Here is an 11,386-nt window from a genome sequence, read left to right on the forward strand (position 1 = left end):
GAAAATAAAACTGCTATATGATATGGGAATCCCTCTACTAAGAATATACCCAAAAGAACTGAAAGCAAGGACCTGAATAGACATTTGCATACCAATGTTCAGTGCAGCATTATTCACAATTGCTAAAATATGGAAACAACCCAAATGTTCATTAGCCAACGAATGGATAAACAAAATGTGGTATGTACATACAATGGAATACTATTTAACTATAAGAAGAAATGAAGTTGGGATATATATGACAACATGAATGAACCTTTGGGCAGTATGTTGAGTGAAATAAGCCAGATATAAAAGGGCAAATATTGTATGATCTCACTAATATGAATAAATATGATGAGTAAACTCACAGAGGTAAACACTAGAATATAGGATACTATGAAATAGAATATGGGTTGAAGTTTTTTTAAGATTATTTTATTTATTTATTTCTTCCCCCCTCCCCCTACTTGTTTGCACTTGCTGTGTCTGTTTGTCTTCCTTGTTTCTTTAGGAGGCACTAGAAACTGAAGCAGGGACCTCTGATATGGGAGGGAGGTGCCTAATCACGTGAGCCACCTCTGTTCCCTGCTTTGTTGTGTCTCATTGTGTTTTTCTTCCTGTGTTTCTTGTTGCATTAGCTTGCAACACCTGCCCATCACACCAGTTTGCTGTCTTCTTTAGGAGGCACCAAGAACTGAACAACGGACCTCCCATGTGATAGGCAGGAGCTCAATCGCTCGAGCCACAACAATGCAAGGTGGGGTGATATATGGGAATCATGTATGGTATGCATGAATGTTTTGTAAACTCACAAGTTCTCTAATAAAAAAGAAAACAAAAAACAAACCATTATGCTAAGCCAGTCACAGAAGGCCACACATTGCATGATACCATTTGTATGAAATGTTCAAAATAGGCAAATCCAAAAATACACAAATAAATAACTATTTAAGTAAGAGCAACTAAAGAGGCAATGACAAGGTAAGGCAATACATGATCCTAAATGGGATCTAGGAAGGGAGGAGAAAGGCTCAGAGTGTTGTTATTGGGGGAAGTGGATGTGGCTCAGGCACCTGGGCTCCCGGCTACCATATGGAAATCGCTGGCTTGGCTCCCAGTGACTCCTAAAGAAACAAGGAAGACCAAGAGACACAGCAAGTGAAAAACAACAAAGGGGTGGGGAGAAATAAATAAATAAAATAAATCTTTTTTAAAAAGTGTTATTATTGGTACCTATGAAACAATTGGAATATAGGTTGTGAGCTTTGTATCTTGACCCAGATAACTACACTTACAGTGATTACATAAGTGGATATCCTTCTTCTTAGGAAATGTCCGTGGCAGTAGTAGGTGTTTGAGGAGCATGATGTTACAACCTGTGCTGAGGTGTTCTAAGCATGGATTGATAATTAGACAGACAGACAAATGGACAGATGGAAAGATGATGGATGGATTGAATGATACAATAAATGTGGCAAAATATTAAAATTGGTGGATCTGACTAACTGGGGATGGGGGTTTAGGGGTAGGTTGGAGTTCTCTGTATTGTGTCTGTGTTATTTTTCTATCTGACCTGTAAGTTTAAATGTATTTCCAAATAAAAGTTTTTCTAAAAATCCTTTTAAAAATGCTTTCTTTCAGAAACAGTTACTCATGGAACCACACTTTCAGTCAATTACTGGGCAAGAAGTGTCAGTATTCCTTCAATAAGGGGCAACATCCATGCCCTGCACTTGGGCTGCTGCTTGCCTTCTCAGGCCACGCTCTGTAGAAGGGCCAGGGGAGGTGGGCTGTGTGTCTCCAGGGTATTCCCCTCCCAGAAGCAACGTGTTTCTTGATTTTTCCTGAAAATTTACTGACTATTGTCCTCAGTGAGCAGGGGTGATCTGGGAGCCCTGGACACAAGTCCCGGCAAGGAACTGTGAACCTTGAAGACTCTTGAGTTATTTCAAAAACTCATTTTGGAGAAAATCTTTACAATCAAATATGAAAGGTCATCTCTGCTGTAGGACTGAGTTGAAGCAAGCATCAATCTTGATAATGTCCTCGAACAGGGGTTCTTAACAAGGGGTCCGTGAACTGAAATTGAAATTCAAAAAATCATTATTCTTGTGGGGACATGTTGGTGAGGGTGTGATATATTTATTAAATAATACACAGTATAGTGTGGACTTAGTAAGGGGCCCATGGCAAAGGGGTCCATGAAAAAAAAAAGGGTAAGAACCTCTGTCCTAGAAAGATTCACCATTTCAAATGCTCTGCTTCCCCCCCACCTGCATTTTTCTATTAATGATAAATATATTTTTTGATGAAGGTACCCTTAAAAGTATATGTGCTGATTTTTTCCAAAAAGAAATCTCAATGTTTATCACAGCATAAAGTTAGCAAAAACACTGGTGAGTGCATAAATTGGCTCAATCTCAATGGGGCACAATTTGGTACTAGCTTATGAATTGAAAATATATAAACCCTTGACCCAGTAGTTGTACATTTGGAATTTTATCTATATGTAAGAAATGATGTGTAAATGGATATGTTTTGCAATAGCATTACTGACAAAAACAAAAGATTAAATACAAAGTAAATATTTATGAAGGACAAGATAAACATTTATAATCTATTAAGCTTCTCTTTTTTTGCCAGGGCTGCTATAATAAATACCGTAGACTGGTTGGCTTAAGCAATGGGAATTTAAAGTCTCATGATTTTGGAGGCTAGAAGACCAAAATCAAGTTACCAAAGGCCATGCTTTCTCCAGTTTGTAGCATTTTTGGTGGTGGCTTGCTGGCAACCAATAACTTAAATTCTGCTTCTGGCACATGGTCATCTGTCTCCTGTTTCCCATAGTTAAAAGTATCCATTTTCCACTGCTTATTGGGTCTCCAGTAATATTGGATTAAGGCCCACCCTAATTCAGTTTGTCTTATCTTAATAGGATCTTGGAAGATCCTATTTACAAAAAGTTCAGTCACAGGACCAGGGGGCAGGACTTAAATATGTCTTTGTGGGAAACATGATTCAATCCACAGAAAGTCCTTAAAAATAAAAAAGGATGAAAAGAAGACAAAAATCCTTCTCATCAAGAAATTTATGTTTTAGTAGGAGAAATAAGTAAATTTATAGTGCCTCAGATGGAGTAAATACTGATGTGGAACAATCCTCAAGACAATGTAAGTGGGAGAAAAAAGTAGGTTTATTGTATGCTATCATTTGTGTTAAAAACATATACATAGGGGAGCAGGTGTAGTTTACTGCTTGAGTGCCTGCAGCTCAGCGGTTGGACACCTACTTTGAATGTAGGAGGTCTGGGGTTCAAGCCTTGGCACCTCCAAAAAAAAAGTATATGTTTGTATTTGCGAAGAATATACTTGAAACAATACAGTGGTTAAGCGAGAGAATGTAGTAAAAGAGAAACTTTACTCTGTACAGCCTTTTGAACCATATTTTACGCATTCAAAATTACATTTTTTAGAAGGTGCCAGGGGATTGAACCCAGGACCTCATAAGTGGAAGCAGGAATATGTAATACAAAATAATTTGAATTAAAATGTAGATAAATTTTAAATCCATGGTATTGTTGTATGTATGTTTTTACGATTTAATTATTTATTTCTCCCCTCTTATTGTTTTTGTGCTCCTCTCTGCATTACGTGTTCATTCACTATGCATTCTTCTGTGTCTGTTTAGGCAGCACCAGGAACCAATCCTGGGGCTTTCTAGAATGGGAGGGAGGTGCTCAATCCCTTGCACCACCTCTGCTCCCTGGTCTGCTGTGTCTCTTCTGTTTCTCCTCTGTGTCTCTTTTTGTTGCGTCATCTTGCTGCACCGGCTCTTGGCTTGAGCCAGCACTCCTGTGTAGGTCAGCACTCCCTGTGGACCGGAACTCCCCACTGGCCAGCACCCCTTCACCAGGAGGCCCCAGGGAATAGCACCCTGGGCCTCCTTTATGGTAGTTGGGAGTCCGATCACTTGAGCCACATCCGCTTCCCATTATGTTATATTTTTGTACGGCATATAAGTAGAGTTGTGAGGGTAAGTTTTATAACTATTCTGATATTTTGGAATTTGTCTTTTTTGTTTTTGTTGTAAGTGCTGGAAACATTTAAGGGGATCTGATGCAGTAGATTTGTTATTTCAATGTGAAGTCCATGGAAATGTGATTGAATACCTTTACCAATGTTAAGACAGTTAAAGGTTTGATAACATTTTGCTAAGTTCAAAAGTCTTATTTTAATAGTTGTGGAAGCATTGATTTAATTTTTAACTTAATATTAGTATTTATATGATTAATTTGGAATTTATCGAAGTAGATCTAGATATCCTCTGTGTCCTATTAATGACATATGCTACCCATGAAATTGGGAGGAAGCTGCTAGTTTTGACATGTGCATTACTCAACAATTAGGCACCAAGTGCTATGTGTAGAAGCTGTTCTAGGTGATGTGGATAGTTAGTGAGCAAACAAAAATCCCTACCTTCATTGTACATGTACTTGAGTGCCTACTCTATGCTGGCCAGAATAGAGATAAAAATCTTACTGGAATTTAAGTTTTTAGGAGCGGAAAAGAGACAACAGACGCATAAATATAGTGTGTCAAATGGGGCAAAAGGGGGCGAGAGTGGTCTAGTGATGTTTTTACCCTGGTCTGAGAATGCTTCACAGAAACGCCAACGATTGAGTCAAACATGAAGGCAGGAAGTATTAGGTTATGTTTTGTTGTTGTTTGTATTTTTTTTTTTCCTGCTCTGCCTACCATATATATTTGGAGTGACAATAGCATGCAAAATATTTCATAACCTCCTTTGCCACTGAATAGATTTTGAACATAGATTTTTCTATGTCCATAAATACGGATCTAAATAATAATTACTCATCAAGGTTCCTAAATAGGTAAACATTTAGGTTCTTTGATATGTTAAAGTATTCCCAACTGTTGGTTGCAAGTGAGCAGGCTAAAGTGATAGTGTGTTTAAAATATATAAAAATTTTGATACACGTTTCCCAGCAGACAAATCCCTTAAGAGTCACCTCTTCCCCGGGCAGACATCTGGCCTGCCCCGGGCAGCTCGCTGGAGGACTTGGGTCCCGAGACAACTCCTGAAGGTCAGTGGGCCCCTCGGGCCTCCTCCCGGCGGCGCCAGCAGCGAAGCTGCAGGGGATGCAGGTCAGACACTGACCCCGGGATCCTGTCGGCGGGCTGGCGAGGTTGCCCGAGTTGTTTCGATCAAACAACCGCGGCGATAAGCAAGGGCGGAACAGAGCTGGGGAACAGCGCAGAGGGGTCCGGGAAGTCTCCACCCTTTCAGGGATGGGAGAAAACAGCTTCCTGCCCGTGCAGTACAAAAACTTGGGTGCTTTCTGTCCTATCTCAAACAGTGAGGGAATGTAATTTGTAAAAAAAAAATCTGAGCCGAAAGGCCCGGGGAAAGAAATGGAGGGGGCAGTAGGAAAACTCATCGGTCGTTCTGGTGCAGAACACTCCGCGGAGGCAGGGAGGGTCCATCTGCGCCCAGCTTGGGCCGGTCTGCTCGACTGGGGCTCGGTGTCTGCTCCCTCGGCGCCTCCTCCTCCGACTGGGAATGAGAGGAAGACGCTCCCTTCAGCTTCCAGGCGGACAGCAGGCGCTAAAGAGGGAGGAGGGGGCTGGGCAGTTGTCCAGAATCCGAGGCCCACCTGAGAACCTAGAACGCGGGGCCACTTCTGCCCTTCGTGGCACAGGTTGGGGGGGGCACAGACCAGGGTCGGTCAGCTCTTGCGCCCCATCCCCCTTTACTTCCCCGCCTGCGGGAGCCGTTTCTTTCTCCACTCTCCACTCTTGCCAGCCGGCTGGCGGCGAGGGCCTGCCAAGTTCATGATCGTGGATATGCCGGCCTGATTTTTCACGCGGAGAATGATCTGGGACACCGCTCCACCTGCAGGACGTGCTCTCCGCCCCCGCCAGCACAGCGAGCAGGGGCGACCAGCTCCCAGGAACCCCCGCCGGATGGAGGGTGGATGGAAAGCTGCCTGCACACGCTCCAGGAGCCGCCCGCAGAGGCAGAACCGGGACGGAAAGACCTCCAGACTGTACCGAGGTTCATGAGAAAAACATCGGCTCAGATCTCCCTCAGTGAATATCAGGTGTAGACAAACCTTCATGTGCAGAGCTTCCAGTTTGTTTTGGAGTTGTTGTTTTTCTCTCCCCTAACTGATAAAAACAAAAACAAAACCTTACTGTGGTAACATAAATACAACATAAATTTTCCCATTTTAACCACTTTCAAGTATCCAGTTAGTTTAATTTCCAAGTCCTAATGATTACCAGACAACCAAGACAGCATAAAGCACAGGGATGGGGAAAAAAAGAAAAAGGAGCATATAGGGTATCAGTCCAGAAAGCCAACGTTTGAATAACAGGAATTCTAGAAAAAGAGAAGAGGAAACAGAAGGAAAAATGAACAACAAAATAGTTCTGGGAGCAGAAGCAGCTCAGTGGTTGAGCGCCTGCTTCCCACATAGTAGGTCCTGGGTTCAATTTCCTGGTACCTCCTAGCAAATAATAATTCAAGGAAATTTCCTAAATATTAAGATTAGAATGGCCAAACTTCGCAACAGAATCACTGGGAAGCGAGGAAAAAAAAAAGGGGGGGGGAGCAAGGCACTAAATTATGAAGGGAAAATTTTTTTTTCCTCATCCAGTTTTCTACAGCTAGCCAAATGTCCAATTCACTGTGTGGATAGAATAAAAATATTTTCAGAGATGTAGGGCCTCAAACTATATATTCTTCCCAGAAAATAATAAGAGAATTTGCATCTGGGATTCAAGTCAAAGATAGGAGGCCCCGGAATGATGGTCCTGGAGAGCAGCTAGTTAAGATTAGAGCAGTTAAGATGGCAAGGGCAAGGCTGACAAGATGATGGTAAAATTCCTGATGTACTTGAAAATACTAGGAAAAATGTACACGGTTGGGGAGAGTTTGGAGATACAGGTGGAGTACATCGAAAAATTGGCATTTGAACAAAAAAGCAATTAATAACAGCAAGAAAAGCAAGACTTTGTGCAAGAAAGGAACTCAATTAATTATATGCTGTTGAGAACCCTGTTTATAAAGTCATAACAATGTAAACATTGAATATTGATGTAAGCAAATCACGATGTGACTGGATTGGGAGGATACCAGGTTTGAGGCGTGCAAGTAAACTGGGGAAGAGGGGAAAGATTTGGGGTTTTCGTTTGTTTTGTTGTTGTTGTTTAATGCCCTGGGAGTGGTTTCTGTGTACCCCAAAATATAGAGGCTTCTTCGAAAATTTGATTTCTTAAAATTAGAAAAACTAAACCTTTAGTCCTTTTTTAAAAAAGACTTATTTACTTATTTATTTATAGCCAGCATACCTAAAATATTACAGGAACAAAAAATGCCATATATAATGGTTCCATTTTTTAAAACCATTTTACGTGTAATTGAAGTACAACTGCACATATTAAGAAGTGTGCACTTTGATTAGATGTATATAGACACAACCGTGAAACCATCGCAGTACTCAAGACGCCACACGTTCCCATCACCCCCAGGAGTTCCTACTGCCCCTTTTCAGTCCATGTCTCCCTCCATCCGCATCCGCAGGCAACCACTGACTTGCTTTACGTGGTATAGATTAGTTGCAGATTCTAGGATTTTATTTAAACGGCAGCTTCTCTGCCTGCAGTTTTCGTGCGTTGGTACCGAGAGCACAAGGACAACCTCGTCAGAACTCTGATCTCTGGCTGTTGGGTCTGACTATTATGCCTCAACTACTAACGCGAGGGCTCTAGCTTCACCTTTCTGAGTGGGTAGTTAATAGATAATGCCTTAAGCTGCAGGGAAAACTTATTTAAAATGGAAATATAATAGTGTTATTTAGAGAACTGAGGCGTCGAAAAGGTGAAGTGGTCCTCCCTGGTGTCTAACACACTGGGCCGTCTGCTGGTGGGTGTTCGCGTGGTCGCATTTCAGCGCTTGCGCTCGCCTGTGCTTCGCTGTCTCTACCCGTCACGGGAGAAGCTGGAAACGTGGTGGTCCCTGGGGAGGGTGCTCGGTGGCAAGGGTTTAGGAGGCGAGGGGGCTTTACTTCAGCCTTTGAACATCTTTTTTTATTGCTTGGATTTTTGCTCTTTAGATTTTTTGAATTAGGTTTCCCATTCCTTACGCCTACCTCCCAGGAGTGCTGAACTGACTGATCCCCTGAGAACTCTCTGAGAAGCACCCGGATCTCCCCGAATATCGCTTCGCTTCTCTCTGAGACAGTTCTTGATGTTCGCTCCTCCACCGCCCCGAGTCCACGGTTAGGGCCGCCGTGTCTGCCTGAGTACAGAGGTGAGGACCCGTGCTCCGACGATTTCCCAGCTGGTGCCTACACCCCGCAGCTCGGCTTCTGCTTCCCGGCGCTCAGAGCCCAAACGGCCTCGCTGCGCGGGACCTGGTGAGCTTCAACCCCGAGAGCGCACCAGGTAATCCCAGACCTCGCTGACCCGGCTCCCGGCCAGGGCGGCAGAGGGCGGCGCGGAAGAGCTCCCAGCCCCCGGGCGAGCATCGAGAAACGCACCTGCACCGAGAGTACTCGCACCGCGGGGCAAGAAACCCAGGCTGCGGCGATTGGCTCCAACGCGGAAGGGCGCGGGTGGGGAGGGGCTTGTCAAGGGCCCTGGGTTTAAGGCCGAGGCCCGGGCGCAGCTTCCGCCGCCGATCTCCAGTGCGGCCTTTGGGCTTGCGTTCGCGCGGCGGCTCCCTGCGGGGTTGGCGGTGGCATGGCTTCTCCCAAGCAATTTTCGACGCTCGTGCAGCTGGAGCAGGGAGAGGGCCAGCGATTCCCGCAGCTGGGTAAATTCAGCAACCCGCCTTACTGGTTCCACTCCGAGTTCCTGAAGAATCCGCGAGCAGTTCACGTCGAGGCGTGGCTCGTGGAAAAGATCTTCGGTGAGTTGGCCTGGGAGAAACTGCCAATGCGGCCTCCTCCCCATCCCACCCCCTCTGCTCCCGCCGCGACCCAGGGGAAGCCCCTCCAGGGAGCTTGGCTGCCAAGCCAGTGCCCTCGCGGTCTCCTCTCGTCCCCTTCCCATCTCGAGTCCCCAGGAGCCGCCCTGCCCCTCACAGCTTCTGTTCCCCGCGCAGGCCGGGATGGAGAGCACATCCCGCACGTCGAATGTGTGAGCCACACCTTGCTTCGCGTGAACCGATGGGACCCCGAAGGCGAGGCTGAGATTTTGATATTTGGGCGGCCTTATTACCAGCATGATGTAGCCAGGTTGATCATGAACCTAGCCGACTATCACTGCCAGCTCCGGGCTCAAAGTACGTGTCTGGGGAGCAGAGAGGTACCCCGGGCAAGGAATCTTGGTCCCTGGCAGTCTCACCCTCTCACTCGACCCAGAAAAGGGTTTCCTTCACCCCTCCCCCCCCCCCGCCCAAGGAATCTAGAATGCCAAATAGGTCCCATGTTCCGAGATTCCGTGGTCGACTCCAGAGCAGCTCACTGCCCCCATTCCCGTTGCGCCTGCGGATGACCGCCCTTTGGGGAAGGGGAATGGGGACGTGGGTACAACCTCTTCACTCTGCTCGTCTTCCAGGCTCAGAGAAGGCCCCAGCCCAGGACACCCGGAAGCATCAGTCTTGTGAGGCCGACGTCCAGGCCAGGAAGCTGCAGTCTGGGGAGGCAGCTGCCCGAAGCCCAGTTACCAGGTTACGACAGCTTGGCCGCGGGGCCGGAGCGGGGCAGTCCTCTTCTTGAGGTGTTCTTCTAGGTCCTCCTGCTCCAGAACCTGGGGGAATGATGCGCGTGTTCTCCCCAGTGCTGAATGTTTGCAAGCGTGAATCTTAAAGAGTACTAATAAAGAATCGAATTTCCCTAAGCGTCTGCTAATTGGAAGTAGAAGGGGAGGGAGAGGCATGTTCCCCCGGCAGTCAGGTGCCACTACCTAGCCGGAGGCAGGTGCGATCTCTTAGATTTCTAGCCGCCCTTGCCAACATGTGCTTCTCCAGCTTGTGCTTTTAAACCGTGCAGCTGGCATTGCCAGGTGAGAGGCTTCTCGGCTCCACTGAGTCGCCCTCACAGGGAAAATCCCTCCCAGCCGCTAGTGGTTCTTCTCCAGGTAACTTGAGATGGCGAAATCCCAACTGCAAACTCGGTCTCGCGGCTGGGGCGCAGATGAACGTGGAAGGTCCGCCCGGGCGTGCTGCGGGGCCTCAAGCAGCGACACCCCAGCTCCGGGCTGACTGCGGGAGGGGGGGGGGATTGTGTGAGAAAGACCTGGGGCTGCACTACTGGTGTCTTCAAGTCTTGTCGGGGTCACATGAGGCTTGAGGTGAGCGAGACGCACGCTGTGCTGGCGACCTTTCCGCCACGGCGAGGAGCGGACTCGCTTTCCTCTGGCTTCCCCCTCAGGTCCCTGCTGCCATCGATGCTCAGAGCGACTGGGACGCCGGTCCTTAACCTTTGGGTAAATGTAGAATAATGCAAACTGACAGCTGGATGCTACGATTAAACAATAGCACGCATTAATCTTGGTGTTAAGAAAGTTGTCACTTAAAAAAACCAAACATTAAAAACCAAGAGAATGGTGTATCTGTCACAGACCCTATCGTCACCACTAATAGATGGTTCCTCCAGTTTGTAGTAAGCATTTTAAATTTTATAATAAGGGAAATTAAGATTTAAAAGATCGAATTTAAATATATTAATATCTTTAGACGGGACTCCACCCTAGGTGGAGTCAACTTTAAACATTTTAAGTTCAAAACTAACGCACAAAGTGCTTCAAGAGAAGCTGTGTCAGAGCAGGATTAAAATTCACTGTTGAAGGAAGCAGACTTGGCTCAAGGTATAGAGCTTCCGCCTACCACATGGGAGGTCCACCATTCAAGCCCAGGGCTTCCCGACCTGTGTGATGAGCTGGCCCACATCAGCCCTGCACTTGTCCCGGGGGAGTGTCCCCTTCATGGGGAAGGCCCATTCGCAGGGAGGGTCCCCGGTAGGGAGGGCCCCCCAGGGCGAAGGAGGGTGCTGCCTGCCCAGGAGTGGCAGCCAGATATAGGGAGAGCTGAGGCAGCAAGATGATGCAACAAAAAAAAGACACAGAACATACCAGCTGAAGAAGCAACTAGAAAATGACCTTGAATCAAAGATTCAATGCGGAACAGCAGAATATACCTGTCTACATATAATAACATGACTTCGGGAAGCGGTTTGACCTAATGTAAGGGGGAAATGGAAAGGAGAAATGAGATTATAAGGCTGTGAGTCTCTAAAAAAGAGTCTGGAGGTTGTCAGAAGGAATACCCCTATGTACAACTGAACAGAGTCTAAGAGACAGATAAGGTAGATACAACCCCAGGTATTGGTTCTTTTGAGGGATAAAGAGACCCACGGGTTCTATGGTCATGGCAGAAG

General features: G+C 46.2%; 1 protein-coding gene across 1 annotated transcript; it reads left to right on the forward strand.

Annotated features, from left to right (window-relative positions):
* The first annotated feature begins 8,704 nt into the window (after positions 1-8,704).
* Positions 8,705-9,821, forward strand: KHDC3L (KH domain containing 3 like, subcortical maternal complex member). The gene is made up of 3 exons (XM_058307039.2): positions 8,705-8,916; positions 9,112-9,291; positions 9,567-9,821. The coding sequence occupies exons 1-3, from the start codon at positions 8,748-8,750 to the stop codon at positions 9,725-9,727; spliced, it is 510 nt and encodes a 169-aa protein (XP_058163022.1). The 5' UTR covers positions 8,705-8,747; the 3' UTR covers positions 9,728-9,821.
* Positions 9,822-11,386: the final 1,565 nt, after the last annotated feature.

Source organism: Dasypus novemcinctus, chromosome 11, assembly GCF_030445035.2.
Source record: "Dasypus novemcinctus isolate mDasNov1 chromosome 11, mDasNov1.1.hap2, whole genome shotgun sequence".
In the NCBI taxonomy this organism is placed as follows: domain Eukaryota; kingdom Metazoa; phylum Chordata; class Mammalia; order Cingulata; family Dasypodidae; genus Dasypus; species Dasypus novemcinctus.